Source organism: Dinoponera quadriceps, unplaced genomic scaffold (assembly GCF_001313825.1).
Source record: "Dinoponera quadriceps isolate SergipeBrazil2010 unplaced genomic scaffold, ASM131382v1 scaffold2420, whole genome shotgun sequence".
In the NCBI taxonomy this organism is placed as follows: domain Eukaryota; kingdom Metazoa; phylum Arthropoda; class Insecta; order Hymenoptera; family Formicidae; genus Dinoponera; species Dinoponera quadriceps.
In genome coordinates this window covers 633,039-658,301 of record NW_014556754.1, presented here as the reverse complement: position 1 = coordinate 658,301, position 25,263 = coordinate 633,039, and the positions used below count along the sequence as shown (strand labels likewise).

The following is a 25,263-nucleotide window of genomic DNA, read 5'->3' as shown; positions in this document are numbered from 1 at the left end:
CCCCGACTGTCCTTCGGGATTCCCTCCGAATAAATTCTGCGACAGTATTTACTTACGCTGTTATATACGCCGTTGGGAAAGATCACATCGTTTGTTTAACGAACCGAATCGCCGAATGTGACGAGTGCTGGTTAATTTAGTTTCTCAAGCTGCGTGCGTGCGCATGCGATTCTCGTCCTTCTTCCTTCCTCGTCTTGGGACGCCACGAGTACACGCCCGATAAAACCAGCTGCTTATCCCGGGATCTCGGGTTCACCCTCTAAGATCGGTTAATGCGATTTTGGAGGCGCACAGCGCGAGAAAGGAGAGATGAAGAGAAGCAGTTCCCGAAATTGCGACGGAACCAGGCGGACGAGTTATGTTCGTCCGCGACGATTTCGAGACGATAACGCATTAAAGAGACACCGGTGAAGCCACGTAATTGATGAGCTCGTGGCTTGACGACGTCGCTACGGCGGACACCAAAATTAAATCTATATAATGTAGGGAAGAATCTAACACCGTTCTACCTCCGGTTGTCATATCTTATAAATAGCGAAGAATCTTGCGATATATCTTGTGACACCGCTGAATTTATGCCAGTGCCCCGCCAACTCATTGCTCGCCGAGCATTAGGGATAAGCCTTAGAAGGAAATTGGCGAGCCGTCGCTCTTCAGTTTGCGGATTGCGTCTTCCGTTGTGTCGAATGAACCTTAAGAAGTGGCATGGAGCACAAATTCGGATTAAATTAATTCTCGGAATATAATCCTGTCCCTTTACGTCCCTCAGGTTGCACGAGTCCCCACCTCTTCATTATCCTGACTTATCGCAATACCATTGAGAAACGTGCTCGAGCGACTACGATCGAAATTGATCGACGAGTCCGATTATTCGAATTGTTCCAAATCAATCACATTCTCTATGTTAATGTCCCGCTTATTCTTTCAATCATCGCAAGAATCCATAATTTAAATTAAGACTTGAGTCACTCGAGAGAGAGAGAGAGAGAGAGAGTGAGAAATTACTGTTACTCAACCGGTTGGAACGATATGAAAACTCGATGAGTCGCCAATAATCGACGTCGCCGAGGAGGAGTCACTCAAAAACAGTGATTGAATGCGCGCGGAAATGACGTCGGCGGGATGCACGTGTCCGCCGCTCGCAAAATGCAGATAGACGGTGATTTACTTATCAACAATCGACCGGCTCCGCCGGAGGTAAATGGTCGAGTCGTGACCATTAGTCCGTGGATCATGTTTGTATGGGCCGGCGGTCCATACCTACGAGGCAGCAAGGTACGCGAATCGACACCGTGTGAGGCCCGGCGGGGCCCAACACGACCTCATGTCCTCCGCTACGACTCTACACAGCGACGTGTCTCGAGCGACGGTCGATATATTACGCAGGCTAAGTGCACGAGTCGCTCGATCATCGTTTTTCTCACAATCAATTATCCACCACTTTCGGAAAATCGACAACCATTCATTTCTCCACTCCCGCGAATATTGATCTCGTCCAACGTAATTCTCTCTCAGACTCAACCGTCTCTCTCTCTCTCTCTCTTTCTCCTTTTCTCTCCTATCGGGGACAGAACAACGTGGCACACTTCGAAGGTGTATTTGAAAGCTGAAGTCGCGCATGAAGATTCCGGAAATGACATGTTCCCTCGGAGTTTCAAAACAGTTTCAAGAAGGAATTCGCTCAAGAAGATTGCGCGCGGTGCGCCGGCCTGCGGTAATGCGGCTCTATCAGCGCAATTTGTAAGCTATTTGCGGGCACTTGAAACGACCGAAATCGCGAGCGCACGGAGAAACCAGGGAGTTACGCAAGAGACCGACGCATTTTCAGAGCGGCTCTTCAAATCGGCCCTGGAATCGCAGAAATTACCGCGCGCGCTTGACTTGCTCGCGTGAGCGCTGGGACTATTCACGGCGGCTCGTAACGAGCCGCGGCCTCGCGGTCGCATTGAACTAGAACGAAATAGAACGAAACCGGTGAATATAGTCGCGAACGTCGATAAGATCGTTCGCAGGAAGAGTGCCCGAGATCCTTCATGAGGTGTTAATGCTACCTTACGGACGTTACGTCTGAGATTTAACGATCTTCGAATTAAGATGATCGTCCTTAAAGCTTGAAATCCGACCGCAGGTGCAAGTTAAATAGCCTCAACTTTGCATCACCTTCCGATACCTCAGGTACTAATTAGTTCAGGCGTTACGCATTTACTTTTTCATCAGTCGCACGTCGCTCGCATCGATTTCGCTTAGTATTTAACTTGGCTCGCGTTAATCCCCCGTCTCGTAGGCAAAAATATCATGCGGAGAAAATATCATGCTGATCGGTAATACGAATTTATACTCGGTCGCGGTTGTTCCCCCGAGAGCGAGTCGAAAATATGTTCATCCCGATGCTTAACGAGAGTATAAAGCCAACAGCTTCTGAACCCGAACATAACCGCGTATCTGAATACTCGAAAGCAACAGTCGAAGGTGACCAGCCACCTGCCTGATCTACTGATTTTCCCAACAGCTAACTTCGCCTTCCGTTCTCCCCAAGTACCACGTACCTTTAATCACTCAAGTACACCGTATATATGACGTACTGATCACACAAATGTTCCGGGGAATTTGCAAAAGAACCGGAGGATAACCGAATATGAATAGTCTGGATACTCGGGACTTGTCCAGGAGACTCGGATCGTCCGAGTAATACCTGAGTAGTAGTCAGATAGTGAATCCACTCACCGATAGTAGTCCTTTTTGCAGTAGATGTTCCCGTCTCTGCTGAAGCAGGTGCTTTCCCCGTCGAGACCCTGACGACAATGTGAGCACTGGAGGCACGCGGCATGCCACCTCCTGTCGACGGCCTGAAGATAGAACCTGTCGGATATCCTGAGGCCGCACCCCGCGCAAACCACTCCGGGAATGTCCTCGGACTGTGCCGGTGGCGTGGGCGGTGGCTCCAATTTCGGGACCGCGTGCAAGTGTTCCGTCGTGGTCTGTTGCTCCTGCGAGTGCAGATGAGGATGATGATGGTGATGGTGATGTAGGTGGTGATGATGCGCGGTCTGCGACGGCATGCTTAGGTCACTGGCATTTTCGAAGTTCCCACCGCCTCCCCTGTACTCCTGTGCACCTGCCGAGGGACATTTCGTCTGGATTATTCGTCGTTCACTCATTTAGGTTAATTAATCGCCCGTCAGCTTCGGAAACTACAACAGCTTCAAGGCAACTCGAACACAAACCTCGAGAAGATACGACACAGGTTTCTTAAGTAAAGTAAAAGGTTTCTTAGGGAGTCGGATTCCCCTTTTCATCGGTCAATTCTCCGAGATCTATCTTTAATGCGTTCTAATATTCGCCAACCCCTTCGGACAGGTGAAGGAACGCTACCTCCGGGAGAATCGTAGTCCCTCGAGTCGTAAGGGGTGGTCGATCCGTCGTAACAATTGTTATTGGTGCCGCAGTGGGTCTGATGCAGGGGCGTATGATGGGACCCATGATGGTGGGCGGCAGGAGGGCTGCATGGTAGAGTAGTGGGTCGCGCAGCATCGCCCATCGACGCGGGAAGGCAAGGACTTAGGTCCCGCGCCTGGTCCACTGCTCCGGGCCCCCCCGCGCTACCAGGCCCCCCTTGGCGCCCCACAGCCAAGCCGCTGCCACGCTCCTGCGAGCTGGGCGGCTGCTGGAACAAATCGATGTATCGACACTTTAGTTAGCGCATCAAATCGCCGGTGCCCGCGATTTATTTGCCTTTTGTCCCGCAAGGCTGGCCGATACTAACGTGTTACGGACGTAAACATTCTTTCTAGGCCACATTCAGTGTCGTTCTTTTTGTAGTTGACGGCAAATATGGAGAGCTCGCTACTGCGTGTGCCGGTGTCAGCTTGTTCTTATAAATTTGTACCGATACAACGATTCACGTCACTTTTATTACCGGAACACAGCCGGTAATTTGTATAAGCATATTCATCGTGGATATTCGAGGAATAATCGTAACAAGAGACTGAATATCGATGAATACGTCAGCGGCAAAAACGATATATATCAAGAGTGATAAAAACGGGTGTAAAATACTCAAAGTTGGGAGAAATGTGAGAATCATAGGAATGTTATGTATCGAGAAGGCTGAAGATACCGCTGGCTAAAGTCAAGAGCGAAAGAAAGAAACCGATAACCGGACATGTGACACCAACGAGGAGCGAAAGAGAGGAGCGGGAAAAGTGAAGATGGCGAGGCGGACCGAGAGACATCGTAAAAGATCAGAGAGGCGAAGGTGTAACCAGGAGAGACGCGAGACAACTAACAGGACAAAAATACCAAGACGACTAAGAAGGAAACCAGAAAGACGAAGAAGAGCAAACGGAGAGGACGAAAAGGGCCAACCGGGTACGGAAGAGAGGAAGACGGAGAAACAGGTAAGAGACCAGAAGGGGAGAGAGAGAGAGAGAGAGAGAAAACATTGAGAAGACAGGGAGGACCGATCGGACAAAGCTCACGGGCAATAGAGGCGAAGTGACGACGGGTTGCAACCGCCGCTGTCAGTGGAGGGAAGAAACGCTCAGGGAGAAAGAGTGGCACACCAGCGACGGTAGCCGGTCGTCTCTGATGGATGTTGCAAGACACGGTGCGCGCGTTCGTGCGTCCGCGCGCATGTGCGCGACCCTATAAGGCGCCCGGAGGCGACCAATCCGAGCCACCGCCGTGTTTCAACTGTCAACGCGCTCGCCGCTGCTGCATAGACATAAATTACAGCAAGAGCTGCCCTCTTGTCGTCTCTCCTTCTCCCCCTCCCTTTCACCGTCTCTCTCCTTTCTCACTCTCTTTCTCTCTTCCTTCCTCGGTTTTGCAGAATTACTCGGACCGGTTCAAAGAGACGGTGTCGATCAAATTGACGCACAGTCAGCTGCTTATACGGGAAATTTGTATGTGAGAAAAAACGCTGATCGGTAACGTCCTTTGAGGTGATCTTATAAATCGCACTATTTTAGGTCCCAATCGGATCGCGGGTCTTAAAGGAGTGAGAGTTCTTGGGAGTTTGGTCACGTCATGTTTCTCGAGGTTGTTGTGTACCTCAAATACACTTTTGCACCGCCTTCGATCTCACGGTGGCGGTCCCCGATTGCAGATGAACGGATTAAAGCTGGAGAAAAGCAGCGGAGCGAGCGAGAAAAATGCGTAGAACGATCATATCGCCTAGTCGCCGCGCGGAACGTGATCGGAATCGTAAACCCTAACTTTACTTAATCGGTGACTTTGTTCCCCAGGCTGGACTTTCGCGACACGACGTAATCTTTACTCGCACGTTGTTGATCCTTACATAACGGATAGGCGGAGGTATCGCAGGAATGCGCGTTCCTCAAAGTGCCTCCCGCATTGTCCTGCCCCGTAATGAACCGCCATCGCGTGCGGTAATGGGCTCATTAAACCGACGCCGCGGATTATTTACGAATCGGGACCCTCCGTGATTTTGTGGAAATACTAATTCGGCTTACCCGACGCGCGGAAAGAAATTTCACTGCCGTCATGGCTCGTTCTTAACTCACGATGCTATCGGCCGACGGATAAGATAACGGAACGCGTATTCTGTCGGCGCGACGATCGCAAATCGATCGATCTGGGATCGTCTCGAAATGAAATCCATTGATTACAGTTTGGTTTGGTAATATGAAATATTAATTTCCGAAGTGATCTTTGGGCGCGTGCCCAAGAGAGTACCGAACGAAACCCCGAGCGCCATTCATTTTTGCGAGATCGTCCGGCGGCTCGTTGGAACAATACGAGGCAAGACTGGATGATGCGATCGGTCGTCGATAAATTTCTCACGAAAGCGGCGAACGAGCGCGATCGATCCCCAAGATCCTTATCCATCCCGCGAACGGTCCGGCAACGAGCTCTCGCAGATTGCAAAGAGACTTTCACCGGCGGCGAAGCTTGCACAACAGTGTGTGCCCGCCTTCCCTCTTTTTTTCTTTCCCCCCTTCCTCCCCCCTCCTCTCATTTTCGCGAAACCGCGGAGTAAATAACGAGCGCGGAATCCACGGTCATAAGATGCCGGCACGGAAACGAGTAGAATGCCGCCAGAAATGTCGCTCGGCAGAAACCGCGTCTTACCTCGAGCGAATTTGCTTCTTTCCCTTTTTTTTTTTTTTCACGTATATTCGCTACGGTGTGAATATTATCTGGCGATCGCGCGAGGCGATAACCGAGTGGAAAAGGAAACACGGAAAGCGCAATCCTTATCGGTGCTGAGGTATTACAATGAAGAAAAAAAAAAACAATGGAAAAAATTAATGCACTCAACATTAGTGGTGTCGACGCCCGGTTATCCGAATACTCGGTTGATACGCGAATACTCGAGTCTGTCGGTGATTTAACAAATTACCTGGGTAACAGCAATTTTTTTTCTCACTACTGCTCGAGTACTCGTTCATTGCGAGCAGCACTTGAATACCAGGATAAATAGCGGCGAATCCGAACACCGGCTGATTACCCGAGTGCTTCGGCATAAAAACCACACGAGAAAGAACATGCGGTAATAACGCGGTAGTGTAAATTTAGAACATACAGTAAAGAGTATCGTTCGATAATTGAATTTTTCCTCGAATAAGAATATTTATAAGTTATTATATACTCGGCCACAGAGACATGTATGCGTACGCGTGTTTCTCATAATATTTATGTTTCGAGTTTCATATATATTCGTAATATACGATACGCGTGATAACACATTACGCAGCTCGCTCTAGCTCGTCCGAATATTTGATTAGAATCCATAAATTCTGATCGAAGGCACGATCGAGGAATGGGCTCTCCGGAGGCTCGACGATAAAATCCACCGATGTTGACGAATATTACGCAGCGAATGGCTTGAAAAATGGATCCTGTCGGTAGCCGTGGTGAACAGTAATTTGTTTGAAAATGCGAGGCCGAGCGCAGTCCGACCACGGAAAAGCATGCACGATAACCTTACGTCACGACCCACCGAGATACAGGCGTTATCGCAGTAAATTGTAACTCGGCTCTCTTTTTCAACGCACAATCCGAAGAAGAAGCCCGGCTGGCTGCGGCTGAGTCAGCGAAATTTCTTTCAGCATCTACGACGACGACGAGCGTGTAAAAAAATTATCGGGATGGCTCGTCCTCGATATCAACGGCGACGTCGCCGCCAGCATTGATAGAGTTCTCCAGCGACGCGGACTTCCACGTGATACCGCGCTGTATCACAAAACCGTCTTTCGGCGCCTGCGCTCGAGAGGGGCACAACCGTGGAACCGTGACTCCGAGGCGGCTTCTGTTATTCAGCTTGCTTTCGCAGAAGGGGGACGGATATTCGCGACTTTTTCGCCGCGAAGGATCTACCTCAAGAAGGCGCGCGGGAGAAGCGAAAGCAAGTGGCACTAGGCCTCTTCGGTAGGCCTTCCTCGCAAAAACCGGTAATCATCCTCGGGGAAAGTGTTGAAACTGGAAGTGCATGACGTCTTTCTGTTTGGCAGGCCTCGGTGGCGCGGCTCACACACGCGTAGAGCGGCACGTGTGCTGATGGCGCGCGTATCAGCTTCCCTTGCTCGGCCAACGATAGCGATAACAATAAACAGCCTCGTCCGTCGTGGCGGCTCTCTCTCTCTCTCTCTCTCTTTCTCTCGAAACGCGTGGGCGACGCTTAACACCACGGAGAGCCGATAAACTGCCCGGCTATCTGCACTTCTCCGCGTTCCCGTTGCGGGCTACCAATCGGCTGAGCCGGAGAGAGAGCGTCGCGCGGCCAGAAATATTGGATAGCGCGCTACCGTGCCGCCGAATATACAGGGTGTCACAGTATGAATCTCTCCTTCTTTGGGAGACGTCGGATGTGGAAAATGCCGACCGTTCTCCTAACGCCGATCAATATATTTGACCGAAACGTTATGTAAAATATAAGCATCGAAAGTACAGACAGTTGTCACGTAGAAGTACAATACGAAAAAGGACGGAAACAAACTGACGGTCGGTAAAAATGAAAAAAAAAAGAAAGTCAATAGTAATTAAATTAAAACACGAACGTTAATGTAGAAGAGTACGCAGATCGAGAAGGAATAAAAAGGAAAATTGGTAAATGAAGGAGATGAACCGATCAATCGTCGAATTAACGCTCGCGTCGATCACCTACGCGACAGGCTAATGTCCTAGATCGAAATCCCTCCGTCGCTCCGTAAAGACGTACCGTCGTAAACCATACAGTCGTTACACCCGGATATCAAGCCGGTATTTGAATTTATCGAGTACTATTCAAATACTCGGGCGCGTGAAACGAAAAATCGCGAGCGACACCTGTTTGCCATCTGTTATCGATTTTCACAACGGCTGATTTCGCATTCTTGCCTTTTCCAAGGTTCCACGTGCACCGTAATCACAGTACTTGAATTGTTTTCACAACAACCGGCTGCGATATTCGGATACCAGCATCGCTGGTGCAAACGTAACGCAAAACAAAACTTCGGAAGCTTATTAGCTTTCGACATTCCCGAGGATCCTTTATGTTACGCATATATTATCCGTTAATTCAATGAAATATAGTTCCCCTCGCACTTGTAAACGTTGGTGGATAATAATACACCATCCAATATATGACGGATTGAGTAGTAGTAACGGTAATACTAGTAGTTCCCGAGCGATTTAATGCCGCGGGAGTCCGTCCAATTTATCCCGGCGATTCTCGCCGAATATATTGGCGTCGTATCGCAGGTGTCTCCTTTGATATTATTTCTCAAGTCAAAGCGAGAGCGTTGTGTCTTCAGAACGGCGACGTCCGAACGACGTCGCAAATTAGTCGGATCGTTGATTCGCGGTACATCGCGGTCCACTTTGAAGCGTATTATTAGACCGTCCCGAAAAACGTCGATGGTGCATCGGGCGATTCTAGCCTCACGTATCGTCAGTTTCGTCAATAAAACCGCCCCCTCCCCGCTAATACGCGAGAATCGATGAATATTTCAACGGCAAGTCGTCCGTTCATCGATCGATCGATTAAATTCAGCCCACGTTGGGACAATTTTTCACTGTGTTTTCCATGACACGCGAATATCGTCGCGGCTGAAATCGAGGAGCCTCGCCGCCAAGAAACGTGTGACGAATAATTTCACGCGTAGATTCAGCGCATACCCTTTAGCGACCTCCGTATCGCGAAAATACGCGAGATTTATGTGTTTACTTTTACTCTTTGCACGTTTAATCATCATTGTTCTTTCCTTATTCCGCAATCTCACTTACAGACAGTAATAACGGCTACGGGCGGTGCCATAAATCACAAAGAAAAGAAATGGACACATAAATCACGAGCATATCTTTGGAGCTTGCGGTGGCCAAAACATGAAGCGTCTGAAAAATGGTCTCTCGCTGCCAGCCTCGAGGTTTTTTTCAGCGCACCTCTCTTTCCCCTACCCGATCGCTCTGATAAAACGGGGTACTGTTAACACGCTGAAAGCGACGGGTGTCGCATACCGGAGAGGCCAAGAATCGCGACCTGACCCCGGGAGATTAGCGGTCTCCCTTCGGGTGGGCATCATCCTGCTTCTCGCATTCCGCGAGAATCACGTCTCGCCCGTCACGCAATCAGGCTTGCTCATATTTTACTCAATTCTTAAATTCGATACTCCACCGTTCGGAAAGTACATATTAATCGCGCACACCAGACTTTGGGTGAGCTACGAACCCGAATCTTGGAATTGTCTCGTTACAAGACACTGGGAATACTATTTTAAAGAAACATTTGGTTACTTTTTCGCCGTATAGGAAGGTCCCACGTCAATTGAAAAATCACCCGAGCGCGGAGAACTTGTCATAGTCACAGGCGTGAAAGAATGAATACGATCGTCGTGCAGTCGCTTCCTCGTTTTCAAAGCTTATGATTGAATACCGAGTACTGCCGAGGGTAAAATGATGCGCAAATTTCATATCAAATGCTTGAATTTCATTATTGTGCGCTACGTGATTGCACTTCGTGTCTAATACCGCGTTAAATTGAAGTATCTCTGCTGCCAGGGCGAATTTGCGTGCGGCTCATCGATGCCATTCAATGCACGCCTTGCATGCTAAATGATTTCGACACGCGATCCGTCGTGGCCCTAAAATCGGGGCCTCTCGTTGGCCGACGTAAATTAAGTGTGACACGACATGACGACAATCAGCGAGAAAGAACCGCGCGATGATCATGTTAACCCCTTCATATGACCGCAGAGCATTTTCAATTTTCAACTCCGAATCTATTCAATCCCATCGCTCCCGAATCACTTGTAAAGATTTTTCATTACAATCCCGCGTCTAACTGCACATTAATACATAGATCGATGTTTTTAATCAGCAAACACATTTCATGCATTTATCACCGTCTTAAACGTGCACATATTGGAAGAATCAGTCAATAAGTATAAAAAGTGACACCTCAGCTTTGAAATTTAATCCTATAAATGCGCCGATATTAACGCGATCGATATATTAGCGCATTTTGAAATATTCCCTAGTTAACTTCGCGCTGACATTACGCGCTTGATTTTGGCAGAGTTGTCGTTCGCAAGGAATCTTCTGCATTTTACAATCCTTGGGATACACTGGAACATTCTCCTTTCCGACACCCTGTACACCCGTATATGAGGAACGGACAAGTGATAACGTCAACAACAAGTGCAGCGATGAGGCCGAGCAGGTTGAGACTTCGAGTGCAAAGTTAAATGTCGAGCATTCGGTGGCGACGATGACCGCCGCGACGGCGGCGGATATAATCTCGGCGTGCAATAAATTATACTCGTCACAAACGGCGCACTATCGCAGCCAGACACATTCGCGGCGAGATGGCCTTATCTCATCGAAGCTACAGTAATCATTCTCTCTCTCCCTCCCGCTTTTTCTTCCTCTCCCTCTCTCTCTCTCTCTCTCTCTCTCTCTATGCCCTCTCTTTCTGCCGAACAGATGTGTTTGGAAAAATGCGCAACGTTCCAGATGTGAGACTAACCGACGCCAAATCGAACGATGTCGCGATGATACGTTCGATGCGTTTTTCCCGGACGATAGTGCCGCAATACCGCGGGATTAGACGGATGGTTTCGAAGTTGTGGGCTCAGCTTTGTTAGTTTTCTGCCGTTGAATAATGAACCGATGGACGAAAATGTGGCAACGCGTTTAATGTCCTTGTTATGCGCGCACATGTGCGCGTCTGTGACCCTATCCGGTGCATTTCACCGTCTCAAATGTTATGTGAAATATATGCCAGCGGAGAAAAGTCGAATAACGTGATTTTTCAATATTCAATTATAAAGAAGATGAGAAAGAGATGGGGACACTCTATTGCTTTATTCTTGTAAATACCGGTGCTATCAAGATACGATAGATAATTCCGGCATTCGAGTACTACCTAAGTACATGCGCGATACTCAAATTCACGAGTACTATATGACAACTGGGTATCCGGGACGAGAAATCGTGAGTAACCGTGTTATTGGCAGGTGATTTTGCATCAACTAATTTTGCCTCCGTTGCTTTTCTAAAATGTATCGTGTAAGTTAAACCGTGATATTCGAATATTCGGATAATCCAGAAAATAACCGAGCATCCCGAAAGGCTCAAATATTCGGGTAACGCTCGAGCTGCGTACTTGGATACTGACTTTGCTAATAAAAAAATATCTGACTTAAGGCTTGACGATATAACGTGAGCCACGTTATAAATTCATCGATAGCACATGTATTTACCTGTACTAATACCGAACAGTGCGAAGAAGATCTCTGAGAGGGATTAACCCGTATCTCTGAAATATGATTTTACGTAGCGCGTGCAAAACAGACGCAGGGATAAAGTTAAGCAACAAATAAACGCAGTCATTAAACGCATCGGAGAGAGGAGAGGCTATTTCTTTTTGTCTTCTGTAAGCCCAAAAGGGCGCGACGGTACCGGTTCTGCCCTCGGTGGATAATTAATTTCCGCCGTAGACAAGGATGTAATAAAACGGCTCGTATATCCCGAATAATATTATACGCATCTAGAAGAGCTCCGCGACGTCTCTCGACGTTTCCCCTTTTCCCTTAATTTGCTCGTTTCTTTGAAATCTCGAGTCTCAGATCCCGAATCGGATTGCACTTCCACTTACTTTATGCCGAGACGATTGGCCTCTTTTAAACAAAAGTAAAGGCAGCGGTTTGCATTAACATAAGCTTGACTCAAAGGCGACTTACTTTCCCTATATATATTGTGCTTTAGTTTCGACTTTGGTGACAGGTGTAACAAAAATGCAAAAATTAAGCCCAAATGAGATCGATCGATCTATGCGAATTTGAAGTTGCATCTATTTGTTGCCTAACTTTTGTCTAATTCATTTAATATATCACAAGAGAGGAATTCCACGGAATTATATCAAGCGACGAAACGATAAAACACAAAAGATTCAGTGATCACGCGCAACATCGAATAAAACTAACAAGTCTTTCGGAGATTTTCGAAACAACATGAATACTTTCCTTGATCAGAAATTAATTAATCGATCGAGGAATAATTAATGGTATACAGTTTAATGAAATTGCAACGAGAGAAACTGTCTCGTTATTTTTCATTAGCAATCTTATGTTGCGATGTTCACCTTCTTTCATTGGCGCACGCGTGATTAATGCGTCAGTTTAATTAACCGACGAGAAGGGACAATCAATTACGTTTGTTTACAAGCTGTACTCGTTACCTACGACGGCATCGGCCGGTCGTTTAAGAGCGAATTAACGTTACCCGAAGGTGGACCGTGTTATCGCACCTGAACACGTAATCTCATTGCTTTTAGCTACCGAATAATTATCGGTTGCCTATTGAGTTCTTATTGCAAACGTCAGTTTAACGGTAAGTCATTCAATTAAAGATCATTTGATTAAATATTAATTTAACGACAGATAAGACGCTTTAATTGAGATATTTTCTGATGCTTTATGCAGTAAGAAATATATTTTTAATACCAATCTTTTTAATCACTAATATGTGTCAATCTGTTATTATTACGTTTCCAAACGCCCGTAAAAATGCGAGACTATGAGTTCACTAATGGGACGAATCTACCTCCATCTCCAGCTTGGATTTCCGTCGTTTGAGTCTTAGTGTTTACTTAATCGATGAAAAATAAATTCAGATAATGATTTAAATTGTAACACGTCACTGATAAATTTACATATCTCTAGCGCCATGCATTGAGAACTTGCAATGTTACAATAACACATTAAATTTCATACAGATTATAGTCTCTTGTAGCCTTGAAAAAAGAGACTCAGAATATGTATACGCAAGAAAGGATTTTTTCATTATTTTTAAGTAGCCAGCCTTTAAGTATCATGGGGCCTTCGCACGTTTTAAATTCACACCTGTGCGAGCTAAGTCCAACCTGGGTTCCCGCCGCACTTTCAAGCCGCGAATTAAACCGGCTTTTCGACTCTGCAATGCCGGATGATGAATCTCCCGAGATTAATCGTCAATCAGGAAATTAATCCAACTTTGCCACAGTAATAACGATTTATAGCGAACATCCATTTCATCCTACTATTTGTGTATAAACTGCCTTTTAATAGAACCATTCCATTGATTTCAAATCAAAACTTATTTTCGCATAAGCGAAAAGGAAATCCTTAGACACTGAAATACTCGCTCGCTACCCGAAATGTACGAGAATACCCGGGTGTCCAAGTATTCCGGCTGTATTACCCGGGTACCCGTAACATCCGTATTACCGGGATATGCTTGATCACTTCTCATTACCCGAAATGTACTGGTGATATGTCACCCGGATTACGTTACGATCCGACTAGTCAGATACCGAGGTGTTCAACGTGCAGAAGTATCAAAGTACCCAGGTAATATAGATATTATAAGATAAATCAGATAATACGGTGCTCGGATCGAAATCGTCAAGTCTGAGTTCAGTTCTTGGAAAGTGTCAACGCAGACCAATTGCTCGAATTTCCTTCCGCGGCAAAGTGCGAAAGTGGTTTCCCGTCACGTACCTTCGCTAACGCCAACGTTTCCCCAACTCATCGTTAGAACAGACCGAACTGTTACGGAACGAATCCCGATAATTAATAATCGGCGAGCGAACCCTCGAAAAATCCGTCCCGTGTCCGCGCGAAGCCAAGCGACCCTACATTCACCATCTTGAATTTGATAGGGAGAAGTGTTTGCGGAGACGCAATCGTTCGCTCGTCATCTGAAAACGAGGGGTTTTCACCCCGGCGGGGTGTACCGGGGTGCCGTGCGACGGCCAATGGGCAACGCGGACAGAGGGATGACACTCACCCAGTGCATGCCGGTCGTAGGAGGGGCGCGCTCCTCATACACTCCCATCAGGGTGGCCGCTGTCGCGGGGTAGTTCCCGCCGAGGGTGCGCGACGCCGATGCTGCTCGGGGGGGAGTCCCGGGGGATCCGCTTGCCGATAACGCGGAGATGGCGTCCGCTGTGGCTGGGGTCCTCTCTCTTCCTACCACCACCACCGCCCACCCTCTCCTCTCTATCCGTTACTCCCCTCGCAACACTCCTGATATCACGACACTAACGTGGGAGGTGAATCCCTCCGTGACACCTTCGGGGAATAGTCGAGGGAGGAGCCCTCACGGGCGCATCGCTTTCTTTGAAGTCGCCGACAGTCCGCGGGTAATCATACGCGAGTAACACCCATGCCACTTCACAGATTAGCACTGACCGTCCGTTACTGTCATGGACACTCCAGGATCCGTAGCGGTCTCGCGGTCCATACTCCGAGCCGCACCGACGCACTGCGACGAACCGGCGAGTCGAGGGAGCCCGCGCACTGATTAAAACAACCGGTCACACCGCGATGCCACCTACTCGTTTCCTCATCCCCCTCAGTGGAACCGTTCCGGCGCACACAAGGGATGCTCTGCCTAGTCGTTTATAGTCCATGTGCCGTGTGATGAAACGCCACGGTGAACGGAGCTTCTCGTAACGTGAGGAACGACTCGGCTGCGCCAAGGTGAATGCGGACGGTTCCGACGAGCCGGAGCCGCGGTACGAAGTGAGGGTACCGACCAGGCCAAGTCCAGTCCCCGGGTGTTTGGCAGCGCCGCCTGGCGACAAAACCAAAATCGGCAACATCGCCAAGTGGGATGGACGTTGAATCGCGCCAGGCCACACCCGCGCCACCCCACTCGCTGCGCGGCCGACGAAGCCCGCCCATTTTGTGGGTCGCATGCACCGTGACAAAGCGTTCGCTCCCGGCGAACGGGTTTGCTCGGGAAGGGCAGAAGGAAGATCGAGGGAGAAAGAAACCGGCGCCGCTGCGCCCCGCATTGTCGTAAACCTCTAGGGTAATCATGAATTGTGCGTACAGCGGGAACTTTTCTCCTCGGCTGAAGGAGACCGAATTATTCCCTCTCTTTTCTCCCCTCCTGTTTCGATAAAATGTAAAATTCACGATTGACTGGATTTCGTCAAAGGCAGGTCCGCACGCGTGCTTAGTCATCAAAGGATAATGAGCTTCTGGGATATTTATGAACAGTTCCTTGTGTGAATCGATCATTTTGAGGACACGGTCGAATTTGAAGAGCAAATACAATGGATCCTTTCTAGGTTAGGTGGGTTGCTTGGTTGGGTTAGGTTAGGATTAGATTAGGTTTCACTAATCCGTATCCAACCTGAGACTCGAGTGGTTGCGACTCGTTTTAATTGTAGGCGCGCGAGAAAGAAATTATGTACTTGGGTGTGAGGTGTCACCAAATATATCTTGCGAATTGAATATTGTTACCAATCATATTATGATAATTAGTAAAGAGGGCTGGTTGGCTAGTGAGGTGTAAGTTAGCTAATCGATTACTTCTGTTATTTCCGAACAGATTACAGAATCCAGCGAGCAGAGATTTCAAACATGTCAAAGATGGTGATGAAATCCCTGTTTGCTCGATCTCATAATCTGTTATAAACAACAGAAATAATCAACTTACCCCTTTAGCCAACTAGCCCCAATCTCCGTATATGATAAATATTCTCCCGTTTCTCTGTATATGATAAATCAATATATTCTCTTTATTTTTTATACAATTTGATAATTTTTGTCGACGTAGAAGCGAAGAAGTTGATTCTCATTTTGGAGAAAGGAGGGCCCAACCTAACCTAGAAGATTGTCTAAATTGACTACACAGTCCCAAGATGAGCCAAAACATCGAATGGCCAACGTATTACGGCTTTCACTACAATCACTGTCACTTATGACACATTACTTTCCGTCGCAACTTCTTTCTGAATCTTCCAAACTCAGCACTTCAACCGTTTCACCACGCATGCACCGTGCACTGTGTACTTTTCACAGAAAAGAAGAGAGAAAGAGAAACGGTACAACAAGAAGGCAACGACTATTTATATCCCACTTCAGCGTAACGTTTAACCCCTTCACCGCCTCGCCGCTGTTGCGTCTTCCCCAAAAACGACGCGATGGAGGAGGACGATCTCCGAGCCGACTGAGCGGACCGTCCGATATCCCGTCATAAAGAGAAACCGGTTTCGTCACGACGCAGACGGAAACCGTCGCTCCGATCAGAAATTCCTGACGATGCCCGGCGTCCCGATGATGGAATCCGCGAAAACAGCGCTCGTACTCGCGCTCGCTTGACTCGCGCCGTCATCATCGTTGCCCGGACGGTCGTCTTATTTCGCAGCGCGATTAAATCGAGTGTTTACAGGGGAAGCCGACCGGTGGAATGCAGAAAAACACGTCGACGAAGTGAGCTGTCGGCGCTGCAGCGCTCGTGTACGGACGCACTCCCGGTAACTCCCGGGGACACCGCGGCGCCGCGACTGTGTATTCAAATTCTACGAGATGAGTCGTTGATAAAGAGCAACCTTGCGAAGAGCAAAGCGCTTTCCAACCTGCGGCTTTGCCGGTGGTGTCGCCCAGACATTCGCTAGAGCAGCATCGTCCGGGATAACACGACCTAAACGAAAAAGCTAACTTCTCGTCACGTCTCGTTTAACCCAGTTAGTCCCTTTTCAATAATCCCACGTCCGGGCTCTCGTATCACTTACGACTTCTAATTGGCTGAAATGATAAAAGAGCCGCTGCGTTTTACGTCCTTTTACGCGCGCACGATGCTAACTAACTTGCGCATAAGCGTTGCATTCAGCCGAAAATGTTTTCCCCACTTTCGTTAATGCCGAGATCATCCCTTTGTTACGTTTTCCACTACAAAACTGTACGCCACATACACGGTTGCGCTCGGACAAACGCCCGGTATTTTCAACGATTCTCTTCCACAAACAGGAGTGGTTTGCGGTAAACCGGAAAGCAGCTTCCGAGGTGAAAGTGGCGGTTGGGTCAAGAACTGTCGGCGCTTTTGAGCTTTGTCTCTGTCTATAATCCTTGCGTCCGGCTTTCGTTCGCTCGCCGGTAAATTCGCCCTTTACTTTTCCAGCTTTCAGCTACGGGCAGAAATGCAAACGGCAGAATCGGAGACATATTCGAGTCGACTTTGCATCCCGGGAATCTCAGATTTGCGAGCATTATCCACAAAACAACCGATAAGGAAAAGTAAGGCTTCATTTAAATATGTATATATCTATATGTTTTATCTATATATTTGTATAACCAATTTCAAAAAATTGTTAAAAACGAAGGATCTTATTTGTGAGAGAAGTGTTCATAAATTTGGGGACACTTTAATTCTATCTTCAGTTTAATTTAAATTTAAACTTAAGGATTAGAAAAAAAGAAAGAAGGAGAAACTAGCTACGATGCTACTAGCAACGATCCTTACAATCGTCTCGCCGCTCGAAATACGAAGTTTCGCGTTTCCATGGGGTTTACAAGCTGCTTTCAAGATTGCTTTCGTACGATCCCACTCGTGGGGGTTCTCAACAGGCGGGTCCCCATTCGCGACGGGGTACCAGTACCCTATTGTGCCGTCAGTGCGTGTTTAGTATTCACACGTCAAGTTAACAGCATTCCGCCCCTTGCTACTTTTCTTCCTAACCCTCGTAAGTCCCTCCCCTGCCCTGCGCCACGCTTTTGCTGCGCTACTTCCTGCGGCCAAGACAGACTAGAATGCGTTTCTCCGACATATTTGCAGAACATTTACAAACTGTTTTATGATTATTGCAATATCTCTTCAGTTAAAAATTAACTGAGATAATTATTTAAATAACCGAATTAATTATTCGTATACTTTTTACTAAAGGAGTTTGAAAAGAGAACACAATATATATATATATATATATAAATTTTACACTTTTTATAGATCGAAAACTGCATTAAGTATAAGATCTAAAGGTGTCCAAGTTTGAAAAATTGGAACATTAGAAAAAGAATGCAAAGAGATGTTCATGTTTTAAAGAGCTGAAAGTAGAAATCCCGAGTTACCGGATATTCAGAAACCTTCAGATACCGAAAGTCTACGGTACACTGAAACTTGTGCGAGTGCAGAACTTGGCCAGTATCTATGTGCCACAATTATCCCCACTCCAACAGCCAGAAGCGTCGAGCGTGGACGGAGAGCAATGCGGCTCGATTTCCGGAAGGTCGCAGCTTGGGCTGCGGAAAAGACAGCCGCTTTCCGCAGTTTGGCTGACAATGTTCGGCCGATCGAGCCGGCGAGCTAAACGGTCCACCCAGCGGTCATTGTCACCATTGTCTGCGGCTGCCAAGTCGTGAGCACGCGCGTCTCCGCCCGGGAGAGAAGCGGGACACGACAATGAACGGTCAGGCCGGTTACACGCAAGGCCCACAACGACGTTACAATAACGAGGAGCTCGTAAATGTCCAGATAGCTTTTAGGCGCGGTCGAGCCAGGCGTGCGACTGGGCCTCCCGATTCTTTGCTCACACTCGCAGCGGAAATCTTCATACATCTTCATTTACAAACGGACTATTGTACGTGAACACCCTAGGACACGCGTCCCTTATAACATGATCGCGACAATGTGCCAGCGGATAACTAAACAGCGAAAGCTAAAGATATTACACAGCCACTGAACATCCCATAACGTGTCTTACGTTACAAAATGACGATCTCGAAGAAAGGATAGAACGAAGGAAGTACAAATACGGCAGAGAGAGAGAGAGAGAGAGCGTTATGTGAGGAACGTTGTTTGGCAATTACTTCAGATTTTTCGTATATTCGATGTATACGAGGTGATAAATGAATACCGGGTCGTGTTAGGGGGCAAATCCCGTGCGGCCTAAGGCCCTGGTCAGATACAAATGTGCCAATGCGCAGGGGGTGCCAGCGACGCTACAATGACAGAGAACCGCGTAAATGTCTGGCAAGAAACGCCGCTCGCGTCCATTGTGAAGGCAACGAACAGAGAATATTCCGGGCCGATCGGAAACGCGTGCTGCTCAATGGCTGCCGTGGAGATTACACGTTCATTCAAGGCAGTGCAACACGCGCCGCCTCTCGGACCTCACGACCCATCTCTTTCACGAATCTAGGAATTCGGGGGCAAGAGGAAAAGCGACTTAGCTGAAGCACGCCGGACTGATCAGGGATCAGTCGATTAACCCTCAACCGGTGTCGGCCGTTTGATCTGGGTGTAACCCCAGCAATTTTCCAGAACGGTCGTCTTTCCCGCTCATCAGGGTGCTGTGTGATCCTCCACGGTTGCAAAAGAAGCCGGAAATCATACTTTCAACGGAGTTGAAATCGGCGAGAATTTCAACTCGGTTAACAATCGCACGTACATCGCGTACTATTATTTGCAATAACGGGGCGAATCGCCGGACGATTCTCATCTCGCCTAACGCGGTCACTTCATCGCCGGGATTTCCACGTCGTGGAGCAGGAGCGCGTGCCGATCAATGGGCGCTGCATGGATTATGAGAGCTGGGTGATTTGTTGTCGAGGAGGCACGTGTTCCGCGGTAACACGTGCCTGCTCAACGACGAGCTTTACGAGGGAGCTAGGTCGACCGGCGGAATGGTTCCAAAGAGCCCTTTTTCCGCAGCACGGCACGTTCGACAAGCACGCTCGCCTGCTCGATTTGCACACCCGGCTTTTATTCAGTCCGGGCGTTTGCGATAATTAGATCCCGGAGCGGCAGGATAACACTTCGTTCTTTCGTCGGTGTCCTTAAGAAGTTCATTCCCCGTCCCTCCCCTCTTTTCTCTCTCTCTCTTCTCTCTTGCGCTATTTGACCATTCGGCAAATTACTCAAAATACAAGTCGGTCTTTGAACGTACAGACAGTTGGCAAAGTTAGTGGAAGATCGCCGACGCGAAACTGACACTTCATCCGTGCTGATTGATAAAAACTCTCGTTTCGTCGACTACTGGGCCAGCCACCCTACCCGCAGGTATCCTCGAGAATGAACTTGGCGCGCGTCTATATACGCCGGACTTAATGCGCGCAATTCATATGCGCCGGGTCCCGCAATCGCAATAAACTGCGCGGTAAGCGCGGTGCTTTTGCCGTCCGTGTGCGCGAGGGGGCTCGGACAAAACGCCGGTGAAAAAATTGGAAATCTCGTCGAACCACTCGCGCCGTGGACTCGACGCGCCGGCCGGCAGTTTGCGAGAAATTAGTATGCGCGATGTCTCGATCCTTTTTTTAGCGAGCGCTCTTGCACCGATGAGGACGCCTCCGAGGATGAAAGAAACGCGAGGCTATCCGGGGGGAACTTGGAAGATTCCCGAGAGAGGCCGAGACATTCCGGAAATTTGTTCGAGAAATGTTTTTTTCAAACGCTTCGAGTCTTAGAAAGAACTTTTCACAACTGTCTATTAGCTGTGATATAAACCGGATAGTTTTTCTATCTGAGTATTCGGCTGTCTGTTCGGCATTCTAATTTTCGAACATCACTCGCATTAACCGGCTACTTGAATACCTGAAACAAAACACCGCAGATAACACCCGGGTGGTATCCCGCAGTCTATTCTTGATTTTTGCAGTAGCTAGATGGTCTTTTGACGCTCTGAGGTATTGTGTACCGCTAATCACGGTACTCGAGTACCCGGGTAATTCTCACGATAGTACTCATATATCTGCGAAATGTCCGCAGTTTCGAATATCCAGGTGATACCTAAATACCCATATATTCAATTACTGACTGCATTATGATAAGAATATTAAGTATTCAATTGCTGACTGCATTTTGATAAGAATATTAAGTATACGATTAATTATACGATAGATAACACTAATTATAAGATAACTACTAATTATAAGATAAAAATATACTATTAAGGATATCCAAATGCAAATCGAAATGGAATAAAGTACATAGCCCCGATACGTATTCAGAGCCCTAGGATTCAAAGAATCCGTAAAATTGGAAACCTGCCTTCAGTGAAGGACTATTAAAAGTAAGTTTATTGTACGTGTTTATTTGACTGCGAAGAGAGAGGGAGAGAGAGAGGCACCTGAGATTTGTGTAACGGCGGTGACGATTTCTCTCTTTCCCTTTCTCTCACATCTCTTAGGGCGGCGCGGACGGATATCCTCTTACCGACACGTGGCTCGCACGTGCCCTTTTGCCGACTAGTCCTACGAGAGCGAAGGAGGGTCCTCCCGACGCGAACCTATAAGACTATTAATTAAGCGAGATTCGAGGCACATCAGATTTTCGAAGACTCCGTGTACAGCTTTGAAACATGCGTCACGTTTCCGCTGGCTTTGAAATCCGGCACGGCTCAATTGTCGGCTCCGATCGTCTATTATTTCAGATTTCAAGCAAATATCATTTATCTTGAAATCCGAGTGTCCTTCCTCGGGAGAAGATACTTTATCCTGTGCCGAGTACAAAGCTTCGAATGCTTTGATCTCAGCATTTCGGCAACATTGGGGAACGATTGCTTCGTCAGATGGTGACGACGAAATAAATTACACTCTTATAATATTCACACATTTTTCTAATGTATTTATGTTTAATCTTTAAACATCTGATAACTAAAATCTTTCGCGACTTTAATGTTTTTCCCCCACAGTCATTGTGGGTAATACAATTTGCAAATAATATGAACGATACGGATCTGGAATATCGTAAAATATATGAGAATTGTTTTGATTTAATGAATGGTGTGTGCGATTCGCTAATATAATAAATTTGGGCGTAAACCGATGAAACAAAAATAAAGGAAAAAGTCGAAAGCACGCGCGTATAGACGTGTTTAGTGCTGCGACGCAACCTAATTGACGGCTAAATCCGCCGTGTAAAGTACCACGGAACATTGACGTGAGCTGATCTGACGTGTAAGGGATACTCGTAAAAAATGGGCACGGTGCCCCGCTACGAGCTCACGTGCGCTTTTATTGTGGGAAAAGCGGCAATGTTCTGAGCTCAAGCTACCCTCCCGTGATTCCTTCCATAAATATAGCTGCTTATAAGAAATAAATGCACAAGGCATAAAAAAAGTCAGCCACACCGTAATGTGCCGCGTGAACAATGCATATATGCGTATACAAAATTATGTACGTATGTCATTGTGTAAGGGGGGTACGAAATGATTGCTATCAAAAATTGAATTTGTTTATAATATCCCATTAAACGTCAACTAACGGCAACGTTGTATCAATATTCATGTAATTACGTATTTACGTATAATTTCTCACTTAACAATATAACTGTTACAACAAATGTACATGTTTTATATTACACCTATATTGTTAGAGTGGCAAATTGTAATATTGATGTAATGTTAGTTAGTGTTTACTGAGATGTGTGTATTTACTTGATTCTCCGTGAGAATCATCGGAGAGTCGTTACTTTCTCTTTAGGAATACGTCAAACATTTTGTTTTTATTTCGCAGTGACAAACGTCTTTCAGCAACTCCCGTGAGATTTGTGGCTAATCACGCGCTCCCGTAGAAAGGTTTTCATGGCACTTTATCATCCGGCATTTTATCCGGCTTATCGCGAGGATGCGTATTTCCCCAATATTTCACGTCCATAAAAATCCCATAAACAATACGATCAGCTAGTATGCGACAGGACGTGTGTCCCGTGCCCCATCCGTTTCGTGTTACAGACTTCCAGGATTCATCCATCATGTCGGAAAAAGCTCCGCCGCAATGAAACCGCCGGTGTGGCAGCTCGTGATTGATAAAATGTCAAATTAGTTAACCCAACCCCGACATCTTAAGCCGCTCACCCCCTGTGCGTATCGTAAAAAACGTGTTAGTGTTGAAATGTGACAGTGCCCTCGTCGGGTTTTCGTGCACCGAAGTATTTTACGCGTATCCGAGCTTCGGAAATTTTATTACTCAGATCTTGTCAATGATGCGAAGTACTTTGTTCTTTCAGATCGTTATGACTTTTAATTTTTAAGCAATGAATCTTAAAAACTTATTGGTAGCTTTAAATATTCTTTCTACATCTGCACTCTTTAACTTGATATAATAAACAACGAAGCTTGAAACGTGAATTTTCATTTTTATTTAATCGGGAAAGCGGAAGCAATCGTTGCAGATCCTGTTCCTTTCGGGCTCTTTAAATGGCGCATAAACCGATTGCCGATTTCCAGTTAGGTGGTAAACCCTTTTAAGTAACCGGCCATACTTCGCTTCATTTCTGTGTAATCAGCCGCTCATCTCTGACGCATTCAGCGTGTCCTCACACTCTTTCCTACCCCTTCCGAGTCGTGGAAATCGGTCGTCTTTAAAAGTTTCTTTCGACATGCACCTGTGATCCTTGAATACATCTGTCGCCGTCTGGTTGCCGTTTTTCGAACTTCTTAAGTGCCACCTCCGAAACTCGCCAGAGTTGTTTCTTTTTACGACACTTTCTCAGCGATCTGAGAAGCCCCGAAACTCAAGTCCCAATCGAAATGATGCGAAGCTAAAGGAATAAATAGATAAATACAACTCGTCAGAAAGAGTTACTGTTCCGAAAATCGGAAGACCAACGTTCAAGACCCTCTCAATGACTCAAACGTCCGGGTTTTTCGGCCGAGTGTTTCGTTTCTATTTTCACGCGCTGACTTTAACTTGCAAATGCAGCCGAAAAGCCGGAGTCTGCACCGGTGCCTACCTCGATCTCTCGAAGGCCCGGCTGTCGCGGGCAGACTTCGAAGTGGTCGGTTATTTATGGCTGGATGTATTAGAGGTGGATATAAACGTCGGTTATCGCAAACACTTAACAGTCCGTATATCAATCAGACGTCAACTTGGTGCGCAGCCTATCGAGAGAGTGAAGAGGGTGACGCTGCGCCGCGCTTCTTCCCGATGCATCTCGCGAGGAGTGCATTATCGTCGACGCGGTTACAACGACGCGGTTCGGTACACTCGACGGAACGTTACGTGAATGCACGCGAACGCCGACGAAAACATGCGCAAACATCAACGATACCTTCTCCCGATGGTGTTCGTTTACTTATTTGTTTCCCAACCGAATTATCATCTGGAGACAAGACGCGATGTATACAGAGAGAGAGAGAGAGAGAGAGAGATAGAGGGAGAGAAAGAGCAATATTCTCCATTACATATTAGCGAGATTAACTCAAAAGAACGAAGGACAACGGGAAAGGCTCGCAAATGTAGAACCACGGAAAGAAGAAAAATAAGGAGGACTACTGAGAATCAAACCTCGCTGTCGGTGCGTAAGCGCAGCGGCTAAATTAGACTAAACTAGTAGTGACGAAGTATTTGCAGCACACGTATTGATATGAAAATATTAAAGAGCTGATTAGAAGTGTGCTCGTTATTAAAAAAAAAAAACACGCACTATTGTAGTCACGTTAATATGTACAGTTCCCTTTGATTCCGTCCTGTGATGTGATTTTCCACGGTGGAGCTTATAAATTGATTTGTTTTACGATCAGGCGCATTCCCCCGGGAATTTATGGCTTGCAATCTAAGCTTGACGTATGCGGTGCAATCGACAGTTCCTGGGTCCGTCGATTGAACTATAAACGAGTATAGCCGAAAATTCATTCGGACCCCAGTAATCAACGGCTCATATCGTAAAGCGTTTTTCGACGCATCGCCGACCCCAATAAAATAGCAGCTGTCCGGGACTTTCCACGGTGGCATTATAACACCTGTCATCCGTGGAAAACCCACCGGAGCGTGCTCGTTTTCATGACACGTGAAAAACCTGTCATTCACTTCCGAAGTAGTAAACGTCCGAGTGGTGCTGGTTTTTGTTCATCTGTTTACATCTCTACCTATGCCGAATCCGAGTGTTGTGTGAAAGCGCAAATAGAGGGTACTTTCGAGGGGACGCTGAAATTGTTTGCATTACCGTCCGAATGCCATTTCCTTCGCGCGCATTATTCTTCGTATTAATAGCGCAGAATAGCGAAAGCTGCGACGCAACAAATATATGTGCGTCGAAGTATAGGAGAAAGATCGA

The 25,263-nt window shown here is 47.0% G+C and overlaps 1 protein-coding gene across 1 annotated transcript in view; it reads right to left on the bottom strand.

Annotated features, from left to right (window-relative positions):
- The window catches only part of LOC106748133 (protein apterous-like), a 34,310-nt gene extending 19,329 nt beyond the window's left edge, over window positions 1–14,981 (bottom strand). Inside the window, exons 1-3 of the mRNA XM_014626380.1 lie at window positions 14,269–14,981; window positions 3,373–3,664; window positions 2,725–3,115 (exon numbers count right to left, since the gene is read on the bottom strand). Of these exons, the coding sequence (XP_014481866.1) occupies window positions 2,725–3,115; window positions 3,373–3,664; window positions 14,269–14,316 (731 nt within the window). The 5' untranslated portion in view covers window positions 14,317–14,981. The remainder of the gene's footprint in view (window positions 1–2,724; window positions 3,116–3,372; window positions 3,665–14,268) is intronic.
- Between the last annotated feature and the right edge of the window lie 10,282 nt (window positions 14,982–25,263).